The 25770-nt window shown below is 46.3% G+C and overlaps 1 protein-coding gene across 1 annotated transcript in view; it reads left to right on the plus strand.

The window, feature by feature from the left end:
* Positions 1–544: 544 nt before the first annotated feature.
* The window catches only part of FAIM2 (Fas apoptotic inhibitory molecule 2), a 115925-nt gene continuing 90699 nt past the window's right edge, over positions 545–25770 (plus strand). The window contains exons 1-4 of the mRNA XM_029595028.1: positions 545–559; positions 4671–4867; positions 24194–24314; positions 24835–24899. Coding sequence (XP_029450888.1) covers positions 545–559; positions 4671–4867; positions 24194–24314; positions 24835–24899 — 398 coding nt within the window. The remainder of the gene's footprint in view (positions 560–4670; positions 4868–24193; positions 24315–24834; positions 24900–25770) is intronic.

Below are 25770 nucleotides of genomic sequence, written 5' to 3' on the forward strand. Positions count from 1 at the left end.
AACGCCAGAAGCAACCCTGCCCCTGCACCCTCTTCTCACAGAGCTGACTGTGTGGGTGATAGAGCAGAGCGGTCTCAAAGATGTCCCTGTCTCCTCATGTACATGCTTCTGTGCCTTGCTCCCTCTTAGTCCCTCTGCCTGCATAGACACACACACACACACACACACACACACACACACACACACACACACACATGCTATACTAGCTTTGTTCTGGCACTTGTGTTTTTTTTCCCCCTCCTAACATGTGACTATAGCATCATCCCCCTCCACCTCATCAGCCTTCACAAAGCCGCAGTGCTCCCCCTCTTCACGTACGCCCCCCCCTCCCCTTGCTTCTGCGGTGTGTGAATGGTACAGTCCTGCCTTGCAGAACTGGGAGCCTAGTGGATGTTGCTAGAATGTGAAAGCATCAGCACGGGCTGCAGAGACTGGGATCTGCCAAAGCAGCAGAGGTAGCAGCAAGCATAGGAACCAAGCACCTGCACACATCGGACCAGCAGCAGTAGCGTGGCCAGCTGAGTGGTCTCAGCACATCATCAGCATGACCCAAGGAAAGGTAGGACCGTGAGAACAAGGCATTTGATGAAGGCTTCAGTGTCTGAGACCACAAAACTTCTGCATCTCTAGCCGTACCACCGGAGCCTGTCTCTCTGTTTACCTGTTATTTTCTAGCTGCCTGGCTCACCTATCCACCTGCCTCATCTGTCCACCTGCCCATCTGTTCACCCGTCATAGTAGAGAAATCTATTTACCAACCTATATGTATGGTTGTTTTCAAACCACCTGTGCGACATGATCTGTCTGTATGTTTATGCATCTGTATGTCTGTCTGACTTCTGGCTAGAATTCGCTGCATATATGTGAGCTATTGGAATGATAGTCTCTTAGATCTATGCATGTGAGTATTGCTTCAAGGTGCAATAACCTATCAGATAATGTTTGTGTGATGCTGGTGGGAATGATTGGGTCAGGGGGAGCTTGCCAAGAGAGTGTCCTGTTATTTATAATCTTCCAGCCATCACCATAATTCCGGTAGATCCTCGATTAGTATCTGCAGGAGGTAGATTGCGTTAGATTTCATAGTGTGTGTGTGTGTGTGTGTGTGTCCCAGCATGTGGAGATCTATAGCAAAGGCAGGTCTAGGTTGCCATAGCAACACAACATCACAGGGATGTGGGGCTGCTGCTTTCCCATTCCTCATTGGTTTTCAGAATCCCTGGACTGCTGGTGCCTCACCTCTCACCTTACATCATGGCTCCTCTCAAGTCCACATAGTTAGCATATAGTCAGCACAGCTTTTCAAAATGACCGGGCAGCCAGATCAGGTAACCAGTGACTGGCAGCAGCATGTGACTTGTCTACTAACAGCCATGGAAGGTCACTGGTCCTTCATCCGAGGACTGTCACCTTCATAACAGATGCTGGGAATGATGCCGCAGTTAGTGGCATTGCTGGAATAGTAGAAAACAAAGAATAGTACACAGTACCTCCTTATCCCTGCCTCCTCTGCTTCTCTTCCTTTCTCTGCGGTTTGCCTCTCTCCATCTTCCTCTCTCCTCTCTCTTTTTTCTTTCCCCCTCTCTCCCTCTCCATTCCACTTCCTCCCCCTTCCTTTCTTCTCTGATTATTCCACCCCTGTGCTGCGCTGTCTAGATCTCTCTCTGCTGGCATTTTCTGAGACACTCCTGTGAGTATGGGAGCATGTAAGAGGATTACATGGAGGAGGCTGTTAAATGGGACGGTTACATAAGACTGAGGGTGTAAGCTGGAAGAGGCCTGCAGAGCATGCTGTTCATGTATGGCTTGAATGGCTTTTCTAGGGTAGGCCCCCCTGAGAGCAGTGTTGACTATGGAGTGGATAAGCTGCACTGGCGGGATTTCTGTCTCGATGTTTCTTTCACATCAGAGGGGTCCTGGGTGCAGGGTGTACAGTGGCTGCCTGCAGTCGGTATCAGACCCAGAGAGCAGGGACAGAGGGTGTCCGCCCTGGAGGTGCACAGACTGCCCGCCATCAGCTTGTGAGTCATAGAGCAGGGACAGGCTCGTGCATCCTGGAGGGAGAAGAGCGAACGGGCCTGTCCACAGTTAGCACCGGAGAGCAGGGACAAACAGAGGAGTTCTGGAGGTGTAGAGACTGCTGTAGGGAGCATCAGAGTTGGAGTACAAGTATGGAGGGACAAGAACCAGGCGTTCAGCTTCTGTATTATGTATTTTCGGGCTCATGCCTTTTCATGGATAGCTCAAGGTGAGTTACATACAGGTGTAGTAAGTATTGCCTTGTCCCCAGGGCCTCATTTATTAAACATTTTCCCCATAGACACAGAAAGGGAGAAAAGCTTTAGTAAATCAGGCCCTAAATTTGTACCTGAGACAATGGAGGATGAAGTAATTTGCCTACATAGACTCATCCTCAAACCTTTTTCTTGGCAAGGGTTCCTGGAGATGGAAAGATGCATTTAGTGCATTCCCAAAATAAGAATTTATGAGTCGCTGAACGCTGGCTCTCCAGACACTTCACACACTTATGGTTTTTGGCCCAGCAGTTTCTTCCTCAATTTTGGGCTTCGAGCTCAATTAGAACCAGACTCTTTTGGGCTATGGTGCCAGGAGCCTTCATTCACAACTACCTAGGGATCTTCCCCCCCCCAGTTTTATACCCTTCACCCAGCTCAGCCCAGCCGTTGCAGTGATGGTCCTGTGCCAAAGGCCACAAACCACAGCTCCTTTTGGAAACCTGCTAACGTAGACCCTACGTCCGACCACTAGGTGTCGCTGATGAGTGATAGCTGAAAATCCCTTCTTCCAGGGCGCTGTGAGTGCTGCCTCTGCAGTATCCCCCAGTCCCAGCCAGCCCTGGGGAAGGAAAACCTGACCCAGAAATCAGACCTAGCTCCTCCGCATGGCAATGCGCAGCACTGCCACTGAGCTACCAGGCTTGGCTCATGCAAGGAACAGTCTGTACTGCTCCTCTTCAGAGAAGAGGAGCAGTACAGACTGTTTGTGGTGAGCTCCGATGAGTTATACCCCATCTGGTTATGAATCAAAGACATCAGATGCAGAACTTCAGCATCTTTGTGGTGATAATATAATAATTTTTTTTTTATTTTATTTTTAGCCCGCCTTTCCAAATGATGCTCCGTACTTCTTATAGCATTATTAGTAATAAATACAATAAATCCCCGACCCAAAACACTTACAATCTAATTTGATACTGGAGGCAACAGAATATAGGATGAGTTGCCCAAGGACACAAGGGGTGTCAGTAGCATTCCTGGGAACTCTCTGTATTTGACTCAGGGACAACTGCAGGTTTAGAGACCTGACTCTGGGTCTCCGGGTCCTAAACATTGCCTCCCCTTCTCAGCCAAGCTGCCCCTTTCCTCCATTTATACCGAGCAGGTAGATGGCCATACCCTAAAATGGTGCTGGCCGCCCTGGAGGACGGTGACAATGTGAAGTCACTTTGGCACCGTCCTCCAGGTAGACTGCGCTATTTTTAAAGCATCAGGACCCGAGCGGTTGTGAGTAGGCATTGCTTCTTCCCATTTTCACCAAGGATCCAGGAAGGGAGGAAGCGGGGGCTGGGATGGGAGCAGATTGGCCCCAGAACCTTTAAATGGGCCAGAGGGACCCAGTCAGGCCGGACCGGATTAGTTTTTTGGGCCAAGAATGGGGGTCGGAGGGGCCTGGGGAGGCCCAGCCAAGGCACCAGAGGACCATTTTTTCCCCTAAAAAACCATGAATATGAAAATATTTGAAAATGTTGGGGTATTTTTGTAGGCTGCTATTTTTTGTTTGTTCCATTAAAATGGACTCATTTGTTGCATTTTTGCTAAATTCTTACCTAGCTTACTACCTGTATTATTATGTATGCCCCCCACTGTATTTCATCATGTATTTATGAGTGTCAAACCTGTACACCGTTATGAACTAGTGATTCTCACATGGAATGATGGTATAGAAAATACTTAAATAAATAAATAAATAATATACATGCACAGCCCTAATAGAGATAAGGACAGAAAATGAGAAACAAAGATGCTGAGCCAGAAAATCAAGCAAGAGACACTAAAGGTTGGAAATTATTTTATTATCTGATAGAAAGCTTCCTCCCCCACCCATCTCACAGGGTCATTTATCAAATAGCGTTATGGCATTTTCGCATGCGTTAAGCACCTAAAACGCCTGCGATAGCACCATAACCCATGGTGCGATGCAAATCCGAAAAAGAGGAGGAAACAACAATTCCGAAATGTATCGCAAAGTGTGAAAAGGTTAGCGTTTCGCACAGGTATTAGTACACTTTGCGATAAACTGCCTATTACCGTAAAACACACCCCTTTTCCTATCGCATGCGATATTTACTAGTGCAATTTGATAAATCCAGGCCTCAGGGTGAGCAGAACTCAGACGTTCCTAAGTATGGTCAGTAGGTGAAGTTGGATATGAACTTTGATTTCCCTGGTTAGCCCATTGCCCTAATCATTGCAGTGTAAACCTGTTGACAATGTTATCAGCCAGACAAACCTATAGTCATTTATAAGGATGCACTTACCATTTTTGTAGCTGTTGAGTATTGCAATATGTTAATTTTTATGTGTGTGTGTGTGGGGGGGGGGGGGGTCAGTTATGTATTTATTTTCATTTTAATGTATGGCGTGTTGCAGGTTTCTGTCAATAACAAACCTCAGAATCCTGAGGGACAGAAGGGGAATGGAGCCGATGAGGAAAGCAAGGCCATTCCGCCCGCACCACCCAGCTACGAGGAAGCAACCTCAGGGATGGAGACTAAAGCTGGAGTGTATCCCCCACCACCATCGTCAATGCCTCATCAGCCCAGCTGGGCTTATGTGGACCCAAGTAAGTTCTCAGATGGATTACTGTAACAAGGGTCATAGTAAGGAAAATGTGTTCTTTTTAAAGTTATCATCTGATTATAAGCAAAGTATCATAGCTGCCGTGTTAGTCCACTTGAACAAGTAGAAATAAGGGTCAACAAACAAGGTGTAGGTGATGCATTTTTAATGGATTCATTCAATACATCTGTGTCGGGCTTTTGAGAGCTATGCTTCCTTCATCAGGGTAGGGAAGATACAGCACCAATGCATGAGGTTTAAGCAGTGCAGAGTCAGCTAAGCATGAAGTGGTCTGCATGACCATGTTAGGTGTTTGTTAGCATTTCCTAGTTGTTTTTGTGTTTGTTTATGTTATTTGATCATCATTTTCTGGAACTGTTGCAAGAATTCACATGACACCAATAGCAAAGGAGGAGTACATTAAATGGGCAACCAGCCTCTAATCAGGCAGAACAATCATGTTAGGCTCCAGAAGGGAATATGTTTTACTCTTTTTGGGTTTTTTTTACATATTTTTTGTCCTTTTCATGTATGTTTGGTGTTTCTCTGTTGTGCGCACCTTAATTACAATAAGTTTACTTAAGTTTCAGTCCTGTTGCAGGCAGTCTACCATAACATGGCCATGATAGGTGTTTTGTTAGCATTTCCTAGTTGTTTTCGTGTATTATTTATATGCCACCCTCCTCCAAAAGGGACCCAGAGGAACTTACAGCATAGTAGTGCAAAAATTCACTAACATATACAAGAAATTGCATCATAATAACATTACCAAAAAAAAAATATCAAAAATGCAAAATATAAAATACCATAATTAACACACAAAAAAATTCCATAGCAATCCCAAACATTTCTTTCACCTCCCTCTCTCACCAAGGGTTAGCGACAACTAACACTAATCTTCATGTCCCCTCCCCTCTGAAAAAAATAAATAAATAAACCTAGTGCTTCCGGTGCCCTCCTGAAGGAGCTCATCAAAGGGCCAATCCCCTTTGGTTTGCCCCTTTGGTGGTGACCTACCACAGGTAGCAGGTCTCTTCTTGTGGCCTGCCGCTGATCAGTGCCAGATTCGGGGATAGTCATCATTGGCAAATGCCTAATATACCAAATTCTGAAAGTCCCCAAAAATAAGGACTCATCCCGATGTTCTTTCGGGGCTGGAGCACCCCCATCCCTAGTCCTCTGCTTAAGGGCATCATAATCTTAAGTCAGGCTCTGCTGCTGATGACATCATGGAAGGAGATGGGTCATCTATGGAAACCAGTCATGAAACTGCAACAGCCAACTGGAGCAGAAAATGTCTCAAGGTTGGAGGGGGACCCAGATGAAGATTGTCTCTCCCTTTCCAGAAGGCAGATCAGTGGTTCCTCTGTCCTCATGGTGGCGAGCCTGTCTAGACCTCAACTGTGATTCAGAGGTCATTCCTGAGATATGTTAAAAGACCTAGTTTTAGGAAATAATAGCAGAAATGGTTGCTTCTTGCAGATATAGTCTCAGGGACCTGGGATGGGCTTGAGGGGACTTTTCATAGTGGGAAATCACTTGCTTCAAGTCTCTACTGATGGCAAGTTCTAATCCCCGCTAAACAAAGAAACAGTCTTCATGCAGTCATGAGGTTCCCAAGGCGTTTCTTTATTTACAAATTAAGGCAGAGGTTTATAAACTTCAAACAAAACCACAGTCTTTATACACGCCATCCAAAGCAAGAGGCAGAAGGACTTCCATACAAGTCATTTCTTACTCATCGGTCAGTTATTTGATCTCAGTTGAGTACAACAGCTGGATTATCAGAATTTAGATTTAAAGCATGTGAAAGTTCCCCTATCCTGGTGATCTTCCACAATTCAGAGAGGGGTCACTTTGCCACATGCGGGTAAGACACCAAAGATTCGGTAAATGAAGAAACAAGAGAAGCTTAAATACATTGAACAAGCTCTCTCTTGAGAAGTTTTACAGCCCTTCACTGTCTCAGTTCTTTCCCAGGTAACCTCCTAGAAACACTCTGGCTTCCTTCTGCAACTAGCGGCAACTCTCTAGAGATCGGCTTCTGCAGATTTTCACTCTCAGATCCCCTGCATTCTACTCCTCACTCCTCTCCACCCTAGAGACAACTTAGTGTTTCCCTAATGATCCTTATATCTTCTGAAACATTAGGGCAAAACCATTTCTGGATTAGAACCTGTTTAATTATAATTTTTAGTTGTTTTTGGCTAAAGATGGAAGCCAGATACTGAAAAGGGCAATTCTGATCATGAACTGAGTATGATCAAAACACTCCCTGTGCCTAATGGGTTAGCAAAATAGTGCTTTGTAGAGAAACATGGCAAGTTTTATGGGTGTTTTGGCTACATTCAACTGGGACTCTGTCCTCATATCAGAAAGACAGTCATGGTGCCTATTTGTGCATCTGATAAAATTTCTATACAAGCACTTGTCTATTGTCATTATTCTACTTATCTCGCTGCCTCCTATGAGCCTAAGAGTGTGAATTTCGAATCCTGACAACTAACACCATTATCAATATCATGATGAGCACATGTCGGTGTGCATTAAATGGGGATGGGGGGGATGGGAAATAGAAGTAAAGAATGAACATATCATTCTACCACCACATAAGGTGCATTTTATTAGATCACATTTGGAATTTGGGGTTCAGTTCTGGGCACCTGTCCTCAATCGGGATATCCAAATATTAGAAAAGTGACAAAGCAGGGTCACTGAATTATCTTCGTCTCCTGTACTTACTATATTTAAATGAATTTTATTTTAATTTGTATTTGCTTATTTTAATTGTTATTGTTTTTCCTTTATTAAGTCTTTGTATTCTTCTTAATTGTACACTGTCTAGATTGTCTACAGGTTGATGGTGTAAAATAAATAAATAAAACTACCTGCGCTTCGGCCTTCCTGTTATATGGTTATGTTCAGTTAATCCCTAAGTTTGATGTAAACCGGCCTGATATGAAGCTTGTCATGAAGTTCGGTATAGAAAAATGTTAAATAAATAAAATAAATAAATAATAAAATAATGAAGCGTCACAGGGACTGATATATGCTGAAAGATTGTTCAAACTGGGGCTACTTACATTAGAAAAAATATGTTGGGTACTCAGGCTGTCATTATACAGGTCTACTTCACCATCTGCGTGACCCATCTAAGAACCTGCCAAACAAATTTGGAAGGGATGACCCTTAATCAATAGAGAACCCCCTTCCATCATTTTATGCACCCCCAACCAGGGGTTACATATATGTAACAGACCCCTTTGTTACCATTAAGGCCTGGGTACACCTTTAGTTCATTTGAGAGTGCAGGTCAGTGTAGGGGTCTGGAATGGTGCTCAGGAAGCAATCCCTTCTGATTTGCTGAGAGTAGGAGGTAGAAAGCAGCTTTTGCTTAAGCTGTTTTTTTTTTTTTTCAGGCCCAGGCAGAGGAGCCAGCCAAACCCTGCCTGGGGAGACTGATCAGGGTCCGGAGGGGTTTCCCTTATCCAGTCCACTCCCTTGGCTAGTTAGGATTTTCCCTCTGGGTATATTTTTCGGGTTTAAGCTTTGAAAGTGGTAGGAGCCTTGTGAGAGCTTGTGCACTACCTTGGTTCAGGGCACGGGAAAACCTGTGCCTGGGGCTGTGTGGGTGAGGGAAGACCTGCCCTCCCTACCGTCCACGAGTAAGGGGGTGTCAGCGCCTTGCTGCAAGGAGGAACTCCAGTGTGTTAAATTCGGTTGAAGGGAAAGATTTTGATTTCAAGAACCAGGAGGAAGTTTTAGGCTGCCCTTCCATCCTGCCTGAAGCAAAGACTGCTGCTTGCTTCAAGGGGGATCCCTCCCATCAGGGATCCAGAAAGATGAACTAAAGAGACTGTGTAAGAACCAAAGAAATCTAGAAGGCCATCTCACTGTGAGTAACGAGAAATTTGAGATCACCGAGGACGCCCATCAGGTGTTTTCATACGCTGGGGAGAGAGAGAATTTATCTCTCTGTTGCAGAGACAGTAAATATATATTTTTGCCAGTTTGGAAGAAGTGTCCTGTCCATCTAAAGGAATCCCTGCCCACTTGGGGACTCTATTTTTCCAAGCCCTGGAGGATAGAAATGTCCCTGGTTCTGGTGCCAGAGATTCCTGCACAGATCAAGGAAAGAGACTGTAAAAGTAGCAGACCCTGTGGTGCTGTGGATTAAGTTGTTGTGCCATCCTACATACATTTTCAAAGGCAAAGACTTTATTTTTGGACACCAACACAGTGGCTCCAGTGGTTTTATTGGGCACACTCATCACACATTGGGGCATACAGATACCCCTCTCCCAGGGACGAGAACCAAGACATCAAGGGTCACCCTAGCCCTTGGGAGTAATCTCCTCCCCAACCCCCCCACTCAACCAAGAATCCAGGTCCTGAAAACAAGAGACGGTGTTCAAGCTGGCTTGGTAAGGTTCCAGCCCCAAAGAGTAAAACTAATTGATTTATGGCCCTATCGGGTAGCAATCTGCACCCGGGGACAGGATTGCATATAGATATATACACACACACACACAAACACACATCATTACTATCATCAGTCATCAACATAAGCGTCATCATTATTATCCTTTTAATCATCTCAGTACTATCTCTACTATATCATCCTCCCCACCCCTGTATTAAAGGCATCGTTAAGACTGTCTTCCTCACCATCATCACCAGCATCAATTGTGATGCTCGTGCATCATCAGCACACCTGCATCATCCTCTCATTACAGCCTGTGTCACTAACTGTGCCTGAACAGTCCCGAGGAGTACCCGGGTCAGTTTCCTTTCTTCCCCGCTTCACACGGTTGGTTTCCTTCCGAAAGGAAAATTGCCCAGGGTGGGGAAGTCGTGGTTCGCATTTTATGTGGCTTTCATGAAAGTGAGAAAGCGCTGGCCGTGGTTACCAGCCTTGGCTAATGATGTCAGAACAAGGCAGAGTCACATACAACAGTGGATTACCAAAATCTCTGACAGTCGAGACTAGGATTACCATCAGGCTGCTAGACAGTGACGAAGGAATCTTTCCATTCTGGTTCCTTTCTTCTTCTTCACTTTTCTCTCTCTCTCTCATTATACTTCTGCTTCCATTTCCATCCCTTCTCTCTGTCTCTGTCTCCTTCCCTTCCCCCTTCTTGCTCTCTTTCTCTCTCTTGCCATTCCTTGCCTTGCTGTGCCAGGCTCTGGGGGCATTATTAGTCTCTGATGAAAGCAAGAAAAGTCTTTCGGGATATCACCGGATGGAAACAACCTTACTGCTAGACTCAGGTGTTGCTTAGTTGTATGCTAGCTCTATGTTTTTGTGCCTATCATTACTAGGCATCCCTTAGGGAACTTAAATTGGAGAGGAAAAGGCTTTTATTTCAAAATGTTGGTTGATTTTATATGTAGAGCTAAAAACGAGAATGCTCTTCGGTATTTTCAGCATCTTCTTCAGTCATTACTAGCATTTCGAAGAATACTTTTTTTTATTCATTCTGAGCATCGGATGAGCAATTTGTTTTTGTTATGGCTTTATATAGTATTTTAGCCAAAGCGGATTTACAAACATATAGGGTCATTCATCAAAATGCGATAGGCCGTTATCGCAAAATGCTTATGCAAATAAAAAAATGTAATATTCACGTGGGAGGAGTTGGTGCGGGGTAAATGCAAAGTAGGGGGTGGTAGCACGGTGCGTGCTACGTATCGCACATTATCGCGGGTCAGTAAGGCGGCTAATAGCTACACCTTTTTCTGGGTTTGTACGGTCGGATCGCAGGCGGTAGCGCAGTCCGCGGTATTATCGCAGCATATTTCGCGAGGATAAACACTGCAATCAATACATACACACCTAACAAGCATTACTGGACCAATAAAAATGGCTGTTTTTAGCAGGTCAAGCTTCCTAACAGCTTTTGGTGAGTGGCAAGTGTACTTGTACATGCATTCTTCATGCCTCGCCAGCCTCACCACACGTGACAACACGTGGAAGATGAACAACCAGAACAGGACCCGAGGCCACTTCCAAGACATCCCAGGGAAGTACCAGCAGTGCAGGCAGAGGGTAGGCTGCCGTGGGCTCTAGGCCCTGCCCAGCGAAGGGCATGCGCCTCGCTACGGGCCGGGAGATTCAGGGACTGTATCTTTCCTCCATGAACATCCTTGCTGGGCATGCCTGAGGACTTATGTGGTTAGCAGGTATCATCTCAGCTCTCAGACAAACCTTGAATTATATGAACACATCCGAGGGGATCTGGATCCTGTCACAGCAAGGTCCTGCGCTGTCCCCGGCCTCACCAAACAGTAGGGGTGGTGAGGGGGAATGTCCCAAACCACATTCTCACACTGACTTGACCAGGTCATTGCAGCTGTAACCGACCGCATTAATCGAATCGTAAATTCCCTTGTGGCAGGCAGGACTTGATGGACTTGAAGAGAGGTTTCTATGCCTTTGCACACTTTCCCAATGTAATCGGAGCTATCAGCTTCACGCGCGTGGCCATCGTTCCACCCCGTCAGAAGGTAACAGAAAGCTCTTCCACTCCCTCAACATGCAAATGGTCTGCGACTCTCGAATGTGCATCCTGGGCGTGGTGGCCAAGTACCCAGGAGTGGCGCACACGATTCCTTTGTACTTAGGTATTCGGGCCTCTTTGACAGTTTTGAGGCCAACCTGAACGGTGACGCTTGGCTCATAGGTAAGACGCACTTTTCTTTCTCATTTCCATTACTGCTTATGGATATGTGGCTAATGGCACCCAAATGGGGAAGGGGGGGGGGGGAGCTGTGGGGGAAGACGCGATCGGTGACATAACTCCTGGCTTCTGCAGCGCTCAGTATGCAGGTCATTGTCCAAGGGCATGCCTTTCTCCACCCATGTTTCAGAGGCCTGCCAAATTATTTATTTATTTATTTATTTATTATTTTTACATACCGACAATCGATCTGAGATAACACATCGGTTTACATTCAGGTACTGTAGGTATTTCCCTATCCCCAGAGGGCTTACAATCTAACAGCTCAATACAGTAAAGTGCGGCCTCTGTTACCCTGCTCCTAACCCGCTTTCTACTCACTTTTCGGCCGCGTTAGTCCAACCCGCGATACACTATACCCTTTAATCCATCCTTACCGCCTCTTTAAATCACCGGATAACCCCTTCCGCACGCGGCATGTATATTACATGTAAACGATCGAATTAGCTATTCCCTCCCATACAGTAACGCGCGCCTCGACTATCGCTATTTTACCCTGCCATTTTGCCCCGCGTTTAACCTGCTAAGTTACCGCCTACCCTTACCCCTGCGTTAGAGGCAGGGGTAATGGTAGACGGCAAACTTTCCCCCAAAAGGAAACCTCTAAAAACCTAAAATTCCCTCCTCCCCTCCTCCCGAAGCGACTCGACATTACTTTTTGTTGTTTTCTTACCTTTTGTTGCTTTTCAGCCCCTTCCCTTCTCTGCCGCCCTCCGGAGGGGGCAGCAGGCCAACGAAAGCACATAGACGGGCATGCTTTCATTGGCCGGAGCGCCCGTCGATTTGGCGCTCCAGCCAATGAAAGTACATAGACGGGTGCACGTGACGTAAATCACGGCTGACTTTTCCATGCTTTCATGGCGTTGCTGATGCACATGTGTGTGAGCCCGTCTGAGTACTGCTGAACAGCCGCTATGCTGTAGGCTCACCAGTAACACAACACATACATAGATAAAAAAAGTAATAAATAAATAGATAAATACGAATTACCTATATATATAAGAAAAACGTGAAAAAGAAGATGACCATTTAAATAATGTTAAAGAGGAGATTCCTTCACAGTAACTAGTAGTGCAGCTACAGACATTAGCCTATTGGGAACATATAAAATATATAAAAATTAATTCCATAAAAATGTAAAATTGTTACTTATATGGACTTTTTAATGAATATGTAACAAAGGGTAGATGCAAGTGACTTCACACTGAATGACTAAGACAGCTGAGCCGGCAGTATAACAATACTGGTTGATGTGTATGAAATGTTAATGTTCTAAAAATGCAATATTTTTATAAAAAAAAACCCAAATATTACTTTTTTTATTTGAATGGTCATCTTTTTTTCATGTTGTTCTAAATATATAGGTAATTCATTTTTATCTATTTATTAATTTTTTATATATATGTGTGTTTTAAATGTATGAGATATTTTTATATATGTTTTGTATATATGTTTTTCATGTCATTTTTCACTGTGTTACTATTAATATGTGTGCATTTTTTAATTTTTAATTTTATAAATAAATATATTTATGAGCTCATGTATTAATATATTTATTCATTTGTATAGCCCCTGAAGCAGCCCATGTTGTATGGACGAAACTCAGCCCGCGTCGGGCATTGGTTTTTACCTTTCAATTAAAGTATTTCCTGACACCGATCTAATTTTGTTCTGGTTGCATTACTGCTACGTTGGATCGGCTTCCATGTTGTTTTCCGGGCTCACCAGTAACTCCTGTTACACACTAGTACTTTAATTAATAAGGTGCCCTGCTATAGTCAAACACAGTCCATGCAGTCCTATGTGTATTGCATTCTCTGGTGACATTGTGTGGTCAGGTGAACAGGTTATGAGTGTACAGAGAGCCTCCACTGTAACCACCATTGTATTTATTGTATAGGGCTACTGCTCCCACAGATGTGATGTGCTTGCCATGACTGATGATGCCCTTTACATGTAGGCATCTTGACAAGCAGGCTTTTTGTGCCACCTAATGCATTCAGGGGCCCATGTCACAATCTTGCAATAAGTAGGGGTAATATATGCCAGTCACAGAAGTGTTTCCTGTGGGCAGCTATGCATAATGCTTGTGGAGGAAGGAGTCACACCCACTCATTACATGTTACAGCAAGCTGACACACACCTGCTTTTGGTTTAGTTGCATCCTTTGATCGAACATAGGCCATGCTAATGTGTACGTTCAGGGACATCTGCATTAAGTCCCTACTGCTAACATAAGTGAGTATGGCACTCAGTGGCAGACGTTCTGTGTGGGGCTTGCTTACTCGCTGTGTGGCGGTGGTATAGCTTTCCCTGCTTGCTCCCTTGCGCCTCAGTTCCTATACACCTTACTGGGCAGTATGGGGTAGATTTTCAGACGAGCGCGAACAGCCTACTTTTGTTTGCGCTCCAGGCGCAAACAAAAGTACGCTGGATTTTAGTAGATACGCGCGGAGCCGCGCGTATCCACTAAAATCCTGGATCGGCGCGCGCAAGGCTATCGATTTTGGGGCGGATTTTCAGCGCCCTGCTCGCCTAAATCCGCCCAAAACCGGGCGGATTTAGGCGAGCAGGGCCCTGCGCGCCGGTAAGCCTATTTTACATAGGCCTACCGGCGCGCGCAGGCTATACAAAAATCCGCCCCAAAATCGATAGCCTTGCGCGCGCCGATCCAGGATTTTAGTGGATACGCGCGGCTCCGCGCGTATCTACTAAAATCCAGCGTACTTTTGTTTGCGCCTGGAGCGCAAACAAAAGTAGGCTGTTCGCGCTCGTCTGAAAATCTACCCCTTTGTATAGCCTGCGCGCGCCGAGCCGCGCTACCTCCCCCCGTTCCCTCCAAGGCCGCTCCGAAATCGGAGCGGCCTTGGAGGGAACTTTCCTTTGCCCTCCCCTCACCTTCCCCTCCCTTCCCCTACCTAACCCACCCGCCCGGCCCTGTCTACACCCCCCCCTTACCTTTGTCGGGGGATTTACGCCTCCCGGAGGGAGACGTAAATCCCCGCGCGCCAGCGGGCCTGCTGCGCGCCGGGCCGCGACCTGGGGGCGGGTACGGAGGGCGCGGCCACGCCCCCGGGCCGTAGCCACGCCCCGTACCCGCCCCCAAAACGCGGCCGACACGCCCCCGAAACGCCGCGTCGACCGGGCCCGCCCCCCGACACGCCCCCGACACGCCCCCCTCCGAAAACCCCGGGACGTACGCGAGTCCCGGGGTCTGCGCGCGCCGGTAGGCCTATGTAAAATAGGCTTACCGGCGCGCAGGGCCCTGCTCGCCTAAATCCGCCCGGTTTTGGGCGGATTTAGGCGAGCAGGGCGCTGAAAATCCGCCCCTATGTGTTTCAAAATTGAGCGTGGTCACCTTTTGCAGAACTTTCATGGAGTGGTTGTCCTCTGGAGAGGGGTGTGCATGTGACCGGCCTGCATATGGACATGTGTAGGAATGGTCTTACAACTTTAAGTGCTCATGTTCAACAATGACACTCACAGTTTATACGCACTGTTCGTTGAGGGGCAGAGGTGTGCAGGTGGGCATGGTGACACATCTAGTATGCTGGACACCTTGAATGTTATACTGCACATTTGGCTGTTTCTCTCATCTTGGGCTCACTCCCACAGTGATGTCTTTTCTGGAAGTAATTGGAGTAGGGCACATAAAGCCATGTTTAGGGGGTTGGGCTACCCACAATTATGCCTTGCACAGACCCTTGGAAAGTCATGGAGGGTGGCTGTGCAGCTAAAGATTATGCCCATTGAATGTGGGAATGCTGTACTGCATGGAACAGCCACTGTAAAGGAGTAGGTTCTGCTTGGACTATAGACGTGATTCACATGAGTGCTAAACACGCTGCAAGTACATAGAATTCCAGGTGCATGGCTTGGTCTGTATATGTGGGGGGGAGGGGGGAGGCTAGGAGCTTCTGGCAACCTTGACTCCTCACACAGGCATTGGGAACATCCTATTACTGAGATCCATCTTTGTGGCAGTGTTGTCTGTTTGCCTCTCTCAGTATATAATATCATGCATAGTTGACATAGAGGTAGGCTCACCAGCCCACCTTTTTTATCGCTCCATCTGTGCTGTGTTGCTGTGTACAAGCAGGAAGGGTACGCTTGCTGTCTATTGTCCATATGCAGGGCTGGTGCAAGGGGATTAGGCCCCCTAGGCACCTTCTGCCTTGAGCCGTTCACCCCACTCCGGTCGTGCCGATACTCCCCCCCCGGTCACAGCCCCATCTCCTACCTCTTGCGAGCGATTCGAATCTCTACTCCTCTTTGCCGCCATCACTGGCACCCCCTAATGGTCGGCGCCAAGGCCCAGGCCTAGCTCGCCTAGTGCTTCCGCCGCCCCTGCCCATATGGAACACTATACCTTTTCTTTGCCAACCTACATGTGCTCTGCCTATACCTACCTACAAAGATATAGCCCACTGTTTCTTAAACACTGTAGGAGCTTCACTTGTTCAGTATGCAAACATTGTGTTCCACTACGCTGTGTACTTGATGAATCAGGCAACACAGTCTCAGCTGCTGAGTGACAAGTAGGGAGGAGGAGTGAGTGTGGTACACCATCTGCAGAGGTGCCGAGCAGAGGCCGATGAGGTGTGCTGCTGCTGCTGCTGTGCACCAGGCAGACTTCTGCAGACTGGCTGCCATGCCTGTACTGTTCTGCCTTGGGGGTCAGTATATTATGTGTAAGGTAATTGCGTCCAAATCCTAAAGGCAGCCCAGTACCGGGGTGTCACCCAGAGTGTGGAAGGTCGCCAGCAGCTGAGAGTGTGTACCAAGACTAAGTAAGCACCACTAAGGATGTGGAAGAATGTAAAATCACACCATATATAAATTGATAAGAAGGCATGGGGTATGTAGTGGAAGGCTCTGAAGTCTGGACATTCTTATAGGCAATGTTGCTAGCAAGGTGTATAGAAATTCCATGCACAGAATTAGTAAGTACTAGCGGCAGTACATTGAGTATTTGCACGTGTTTTCACAGTTCCTTCTTTTCCCCCCATGACACCGTGTTTTGCCGTGGCTTTATCTGGAGGAAGCTTGTGTGCATGCTACTATGTGTCTTTTGATTTTCTGATGACACATAGCAGCATGCATACTTCCTGATGATGAAGCCACGGCAAAACACCGTCCCATGGAGGGGAACCAAGGAATTGTCAAAACACATGCAAATACTCAATTTACTGCCACTAGTGCTTACTAATTCTGTGCATGGAATTTCTACACACATTGCTAGCAACATTGCCTATATGAATGTCCAGACCTCAGAGCCGTTCACTATATACACACCATGCCTTCTTACCAAGACAAAGTAAGTACACAACTTTTAGGGTTTATAATATAGTGTATGTGGTTACTCTTGACTGAAACAAGTGGACAGAAAATAAAAAGCTGGGTCCTGAACACCCTTTACACCACCCAGCCTCTACATACACACTATAACTTGTGAGCTGGTGACATACAGGTCCATGTAAGGAGAAGTTAGCAAACAGTATGGTTTGTGAAAGAGGCAAAAGTGAAGGGCCACAAGAAGGGTTTTCTTATTTATCTCTGGATGTCTTGTTAACCAGCATACACACAGCTTTCGTTGTAATGCCATAGCCCTTATGGTCTTGCTTGCTCCATAAATGCACATTTTTAATGTGGCGGGGCATTGGAGCGTGCAAGGTCATGTTGAGAGCAAACCTTTAGCCATTGCTACCAAAAACACTAAAACCACACAATGAAACAACTCAACCAGAAAGTTCATCTTTCCAAACAGTGAACACTCTGGGGTAGATTTTCAGAGCCCTGCTCGCCTAAATCCGCCCAAAACCGGGCGGATTTAGGCGAGCAGGGCCCTGCGCGCCGGGAAGCCTATTTTACATAGGCCTCCCGGCGCGCGCAGAGCCCCGGGACTCGCGTAAGTCCCGGGGTTCTCGGAGGGGGGCGTGTCGGGGGCGTGTCGGGGGGGGCGGGCCCGGTCGTCGCGGCGTTCCGGGGGCGTGTCGGCAGCGTTTTGGGGGCGGGTACGGGGCGTGGCTACGGCCCGGGGGCGTGGCCGCGCCCTCCGTACCCGCCCCCAGGTCGCGGCCCGGCGCGCAGCAGGCCCGCTGGCGCGCGGGGATTTACGTCTCCCTCCGGGAGGCGTAAATCCCCCGACAAAGGTAAGGGGGGGGTGTACACAGGGCCGGGCGGGTGGGTTAGGTAGGGGAAGGGAGGGGAAGGTGAGGGGAGGGCAAAGGAAAGTTCCCTCCAAGGCCGCTCCGATTTCGGAGCGGCCTTGGAGGGAACGGGGGGAGGCAGCGCGGCTCGGCGCGCGCAGGCTATACAAAATCGATAGCCTTGCGCGCGCCGATCCAGGATTTTAGTGGATACGCGCGGCTCCGCGCGTATCTACTAAAATCCAGCGTACTTTTGCTTGAGTCTGATGCGCAAGCAAAAGTAGGCTGTTCGCGCGCCTCTTAAAATCTACCCCTCTATTAACAAACATATGTAGTGCACTGTTTGAAATGCAGCCAATTTCTTTGTTTATCACAGTCTGCAAGGACAAGATAGCTAATAGCACACAACAATGTATATTTCATTAACTGCACATTCGGTGTTAAGCTGTACAGTAATATATGCAAACAGCATCATGACATATACAGGTATTGCATGTTATCCTTAATGCAGAATTATGATTTGAACCAATAACATCGGGGGACATTTACTAAGCATTTTTCCCATAGTAAAAGAATGGGAAAGAAAACCTTTAGTAAATATGCCCCAGAAAGTGGAAGTGGCACCCCAAAAGCCAAAAGACAGCCTACAGGCCAGGCCAGCAAAATTACAGCAAAGGCCCCAGACAGTATATGTTGAAAGAGTGCACTCAAAGAGAACAGCCTAAGGGCCAGGCCAGCACAGCTCAGATGTAGGCAGCAGGAAAACGAGCAAACAGTTCAGCATGTAGGCAGCAGGAGTAGAACTGCAGAGTGAGCCATCGCAGGAGCAGCAGAAGACCCAGCAGCATGGAGGCAGGAGGCCCAGGACGAGACACAGCAGCATGGAGCCAGCACTTGCAGGAGATGAGACGAGATGACACCCCACAACATGGAGCCAGCACTTGCAGGTTTTGAGAAGAGATGACACCCCACAACATGGAGCCAGCACTTGGAGATGTCAGGATCCTGCAGCATAGAGCCAGCACTTGCAGGAGATGAGAAGAGATGATACCCTGCAGCATGGAGCTGGAGACAGGTCAGCTTCACAAAAGACAGCATCTGCGAAGACACTGGAGGCTACTTTAAGTCCCTATTAGGCCCAGAGGCTGAAGGACAGCTTGTTAGTGACTGTGCTGCTTGAAAATGCTTGACCTAACAGCATCCCATGTGCGTGATGACCCAGCAACTCTATGGTGAGCACACGATGAGCCAGTTTCATCCATCTAGACGGCACAGCAAATCTGTCAAGAGAGTGTCCCTGTGTTTTTTAAAACAATGCCTGCTTAGGCCTTATTGCCCATGCCTTTCCTCTTTTTAAGGCCCCTTGCCTCGCTGTGCTTCCCACTTTGGGGGGGGGGGGCAAGTTTTTTGGAGGCCGACCCCTGCGTGAGGTGTCGAGTCAAGGGATGTAGCTGACGATTCAGATGGCTGGTCCGGCATCCGCTGTAGTATTTGTATCATCAAGTTTGTTAGGTTGCTGATGGCTGCAGCTATTGTGTTGGCATTTTGTGTGCTGACTGCCATACTTTGCTGCAGGATCTTGTTTTGCCGCTGTATGGTTCTTCACAGGACCCTTATTTCTCCCCGCAACTGCCAGACTTCTGCTGAAGAGACGGCTGCTGCAGGTACTGGTGCTGCTGGCGTTGGGTGCTGCTGGCGGGGGCCCCTACTTGTGGTGCTGTGGACGCTGCTGGTGGTTGGCCCAATGCTGGCAGTGTTGGTGCAAGTGGTAAATTGATTGTGGTGTCAGAGGCTGCAATGTGGGCATAGCTGGGCTTCTGTCAAAGTGGCGTGGGGGTGCTGGTTCCTGGCAGCTGTTCCTCCGAATCTTGCCAGTCCATTAAGGTGTTGAGATCGAGGTCAACATTAATAGGACTTCTTGAGCCTGGGGACTGCATTACATACAGGGGCTCTGATCGCTCTGCCTCCTCCTCCCACTGTGTCTCTGCTTCCATGAGTAAGGGTCTGTGAAGCATGGGTATTGCATGGATGGTCCCAGGAGCATCCCGGCTGGTCCCTGGGCATTCCTGGCTAGGACCGCCACGTTCTTGCTCGAGAGCTGTGGAAACAGAAAAGAAATAAAAAAAAAACAAACATAAGTACATATGCAAGATTTGGGTTTTTGTTTTTGCCATCAGAGGTGCACTTTGTTTCTTTGCAAAAGGCCTGATTTACTAAAGCATTTCTCCCGTTCTATGTCTATGGGAAAATGCCTTGATGAATTAAGCCCAAAGTGATTATCTAATGGCAATTTCTGGGGCCTTTTTACTAAAGGATTTTTGCCATTCTGGGTCAATGGGAAAAACGTCTAGTAAAAGACCCCCTATGTCTACAGCCATTGCTGTCTGGCCATTTATGGGTGAGGTAAACTTACCGGCAGCGGCTCGTGTGGTGTCTAGCCGCTGGTCTATGCCCTCGAACACGTCCGGTCCCAGCCTTTCAATAAGTCGCTGCTCCATTTCTGTGATGACAATGGGACAGGGGGCTCCTCCTCCAGACTGGCGCACGTATTTGGATCGCTCTGCTAGCTTGGCCTTCAGCTGGGCTTTGATATCCCGGTAGCGATGGGCGACCTGCTGTCTGCTTCTTTGAATGTCGCTGTGCTGGGTGATGGCCTGGGCAGTGTTGCGCCAAATTTGCCCTTTAGCTGCTTTGGACCTCTTGGCTGCTCTGTTTCTGAACAAGCTGGCGTGGTGCTGCAGGACCCCAGCGATGAGAAGCTCATTCTCTGCCACACTGAACCTGATTGCCCGCAGTCTCTGCTGTACTGCTGGCTGGCTGGCCGAAGGGGGTGCCACTTCCTCTCCCAGAGAGGTGTCCTCCCTGCCCTCACTCTCCTCTCCCCTGCCTTCCTCCCTCCACCTCACCCTGCCCTACAAACTCCCTTCCTGTCTGCCCTCTCTCTCTCTCTAACCCTATGCTGCCGTACTCCTCCCCCTGTCTAGCCCCTTCCCCCACCCCCTCCCTCCTATCCCTTCTCTCCTGCCTGTCTCTACTCGTCCCCCTGTCCCTACTCCTACTCCTACCCCCCCCCCCCCCCCCCCCCCCCCGGCACTCCTTCCCTCCTCCTCCCACTCCCTCTGCCTCCTCCTTCCCCTGCTATCCTCCCCCCTCTTCTCCCTTCTCTTCCCAGGCTTATCACGCTCCATGGTTTCCTCCTCACGCACACTCCTCCATTCCTGATACTCCTACTCACACATCCTCACCCACTCCTGACACTCCTCCTCCACTCCTCACACTCCTTACACTCCTCCTCCACTCCTCACAATCCTCCTCCACTCCACAGAAAATAATAAACAGGACTTACTTTTTTTTCACTCAATCAACAATATTGGGGAATAACTAGTATACAATGAAATGTGAAAAATAACTAGCTATATGTTTGTTGCTGAGAATCAACTTAAATCTCCAGTAGTATCTCTATCTTAAAATCATGGAACTTTATTTCTCTCAATATAACTAAACTATTTTTATTTTAGAGAAAAGACCTCAGTATTGGCAAGAGATCCGAAAATTCGGAAACTGCTTTAAAGCCAATTGTTTCAGTCACCAGTCTTGTATTCTCTTATTTTTATTTAATAAAATTATTCAAAGAAACTCCTTGTTTGTTTTTTATAATATGTTCTTGTAACGGTGTCACTGTGATTTGATGTTAACCTACTATTTGATGAATTACTATTGACAATGTTTATCTTGATTGGAAAAATTACACTCCTTGTAACTCAATTGTTATTTGCTATTTTATCCACAGTCACAACTTGAGTGCCAATGTTTTTACTTTGTGTAGTCCTTATTAGGGATGTGAATCGTTTTTTAACTATTTAAATTATCGTCCGATAATTTTAAAATCGTCATTAATCGGTAAAGGACTCGATACAATAGGAATTCCCTCAATTTATCGTGAAAAATCGTTAAATCGAGTATGGGAATTATTTGGGGGGAGGGCGGGAAAACCGGCACTCCAAAACAACTCTAAACCCACCCCGACCCTTTAAAATCAATCCTTTACCCTCCCCCACCCTCACGAACCCTCCCAAAATGTTAAATTACCTGGTGGTCCAGTTGGGGGGGGGTCCCGGCGCGAGCTCCCGCTCTCGGGCCATCGGCGCCATTTTGGCTACCACTGATAAAAATGGCGCCGATGGCCCGATAAAAAAAAACCCACCCCGACCCTTTATAAATTACCCCTTTGCTTCTCCCACCCTCCCAACCCCCCCAAAAACCTTTTACATGTACCTGGTGGTCTAGTGGGGGGTCCGGGAGCCATCCCTTCAATCATACCCTCGGTGCCGGTGCCGGTGCTGGACTGGTTTCAAAATGGCGCCGATCGCCTTTGCCCTCACTATGTCACAGGGAGCGATGGTCGCTCCCTGTGACAAAGTGAGGGCAAAGGCGATCGACTGCCAGTATGGCGCCGATCGCCTTTGCCCTCACTATGTCACAGGGAGCTCGCACATGGAAAAAGACATCACTATCAAAGTTGGAGATATAATGAGACAGCCATGATCTTTGGAGAAATATGATAACTCTATAAGGACTATACAAGTAAAACATTGGCACTCAAGTTGTGACTGTGGATAAAATAGCAAATAACAACTGAGTTACAAGGAGTGTAATTTTTCCAATCAAGATAAACATTGTCAATAGTAATTCATCAAATAATAGGTTAACATCAAATCACAGTGACACCGTTACAAGAACATATTATAAAAAACAAACAAGGAGTTTCTTTGAATAATTTTATTAAAATAAAAATAAGAGAATACAAGACCGGTGACTGAAACAATTGGCTTTAAAGCAGTTTCCGAATTTTCGGATCTGTTGCCAATACTGAGGTCTTTTCTCTAAAATAAAAATAGTTTAGTTATATTGAGAGAAATAAAGTTCCATGATTTTAAGATAGAGATACTACTGGAGATTTAAGTTGATTCTCAGCAACAAACATATAGCTAGTTATTTCTTACTTTTTTTCACTCCAACAAATATCACAAAAGACAAAGGTAAAGGAAAATAAATGACAACACAAAACAGCACAACTCAGTCAGAAATTGCAAAACTACACCAACAGAATTCCTATACCACCACTAACCTCCTCTCTTCTCACTCCAACGCCCAACACACCCTCAAAGAAGGAGGGGCAGGAAAAAATATTGTTGTGCACGATGATGTACTGCGGTGTGTGTTATCTTGTTGTGCGCTGTGGCAAGCAGCTGATTTGAATATACACGTCCCTTTTGTTATCATGCACGGTAGGCGCACGATAAACAAAGCATTTTGATGAATCTAGGGGATAGGGCCTTATTCACTAATAAGTTTTTCATATTCTGTGTTTATGGGAACAGAGTTTAATAAATCCAACCTATAATCATCAGGTACGTCTAGAGATTAAGGGTAAGCAAAGGTCAAAGCCAAGAATTTCAAACCTAAAAGTCCAGGGAGATGAAGTGATTTGCCCAAGATCAGATGCAGGGCTAAAAGTAGCAGGGGGAATTTTGTACTTATGTCTCATAACTTTTCTTGAATCACAGTTCAGTGATATAATTACTAGGCTTTTGTCTTTATGCTTAGTAGGGATGTGAATCGGTACCGGACTCGTTTCCGGTATCAAGTTCGGGTAAAAACCACGGGAAATCTTTGTTCCCGCAATTCTTACCCATTTTAATCGGCTGTGTCGTGCCGAAAAAAAACCCACCCAACCCTTTAAATTTAATTTGTTCACATCCCCCACCCTTCTGGCCCCCCCCCAAATATTTAAAGTACCTGGTGGTCCAGAGGGGGTCCCGGGAGCGATCTCTCGCTCTCGGGCCGTCGGCTGCAACTAAACAAAATGGCGCCGATGGCCCTTTGCCCTTAGCATGTGACAGGGTATCCGTGCCATTGGCCGGCCCCTGTCACATGGTAGGAGCAATGGATGGCGCGGGCCATCCATTGCTCCTACCATGTGACGGAGGCCGGCTCCATTGGGGGATAAGAAAGAATTAAATTTAAAGGGTCGGGATGGGTTTGGGGTTTATTTTTAAGTGCCCTTTCTTCCCGTCCCCCCCCAAAATGATAAGAGAACCCCAAGAAACATTTTGTGGGGTTTTCCTATCGGGTTCAGGGGCCCCCCCGAATTCTGACGAGTTTGAAAATATCTTCCGATGTTTGCTGTAGTTAATGGGCATCTTCCGATATTTTCAATCGTCAGAAAAACGATTCACATCCCTAATGCTGAGCATGTTGTCAGGCTTCATTCCATTATGAATATCTTCCTAGCTTTTATACCATGCTGAGCATACTCATAGCTATTTCTGAGTGTTGCAATCCTTGGGAGATGTTTTACATGTCTCATAATTCAGCATCTCTTTCTGTGCATTTGAAGGTTATGAGCCAGCACTGTGAGCGCTTAGGTTCTGGGAAATGAAAGATTTAATTCTTCCTCTTTTCCAGGTACCAGTCCAACCTTTGCAGGGTACTCTGAAGACACAGAGATGTTGACAGCCTTCAGCTGGGATGACAAGAACGTCCGGAGAATATTCATCAGAAAGGTGTGGACTAGGAAAGGAATACCCAAAAACTTTCTGCCCTTCTCATCTTCAAAAACTCTAACATTCCAGCAAGGGGTCTTAGCTAATCAAGACAAGGTTTTCCAAAGGTAGGGTGCCCCTGTAGTTGCAGTACTTCAGGCACACCCTGCTATCTAGAAAGCTCTACATGAGTGGTGTTATCAGAACCTAACATTGTAAGTGACCTCCAAAATACGTAGATGCCCATTAACTACAGCAAACATGGCCCCTGCACTCCAAGACCCAGACATATAGCTTGACCTTGAAGTCGTAACTGAATCTGGGAATCTCGAGAATCATTTAGGATAGGAGCAGGAGAACATACAGAAATGGAACAAATTAAGCCTGAAATCTTGAAAGCAAAGGAAGCTTAAGGCTGAACTTGAAAATATAAATCATCTTGATAGTGTTTCACTGTATAAATCAGAACTTGTAGATCCTAATTTCTATTGTGTATCCAAACGATGCAACTATACCCATTTCTTCTGGTCTCTCCTTTCAGGTTTATGCTATCATTATGATTCAGCTCTTTGTTACCATGGGCATTGTGGCCCTTTTCACCTTTAGGTAGGTTTTCAATATTTCATAAAAAAATACATTTTCTTGGATATTTTAGTAATGTTCTCTCCAGAATCAGAATATCAATACATAGGAACATTGTCCTTTCTCAGAAGACAGAGGATCTGTGTATTAGGTTCAAATCAATACTTGATTATCAATCTGAGGAGAGAGGATCTGTGTTTTAAGAACCTGGTTATCTCTCTGTCTGCGGAGAGAGGATGGGTGTCTCTGGTACTATATTGTATATGACAAACTTCACTTTCTGGATAGAATGTTGTGGAGTTTATCTTCTGGGTGAAATATTAAGGTATAAGGAATGATGAGGAAGGACTTTCTGTTCTGTTTATTTTGATGTTTAGCTAGAACCTTTTAACAAAACACTATGGGGGTAATTTTCAAAAGGAGTTACATGCGTAAATGTAGCTACTATTGTAGCAATTTTCAAAAGTCATTTACTCAAGTAAAGTGCACTTATGTGAGTAAATCCTATGGACAAGTCAATGGCATATATTGTAGCAATTTTCAAAAACCCACTTACTCAAGTAAAGTGAATTTACTTCAGTAAACCTGGTTTTTACTCGAGTAAATGCTTTTTAAAATCAGGCCCAGTATATAAAACCAGAGATCAACTACAAAACGAAATGTGCCCAACACAGAAGCATGTCAGTTCATGGTCTAAAAAAACAGGAAAAGCCTTTAGTCAGGAGAAGCAAGATGATGAACTAAAAAGCATAAAAGTTTAGGTAGTGAATGAACAGAAAAAAGGAAAACAATTTCAGAGATGCAGAAGAAGACAAGAGAAGGAACAAAGTTGTTCATAGAATTTATGTAGAGTAGAACTAATTCATTGGAAGGAGTGGGATTGAAACCAGACTGA

This window comes from Rhinatrema bivittatum, chromosome 3 (genome assembly GCF_901001135.1).
Source record: "Rhinatrema bivittatum chromosome 3, aRhiBiv1.1, whole genome shotgun sequence".
Taxonomy (NCBI): Eukaryota; Metazoa; Chordata; class Amphibia; order Gymnophiona; family Rhinatrematidae; genus Rhinatrema; species Rhinatrema bivittatum.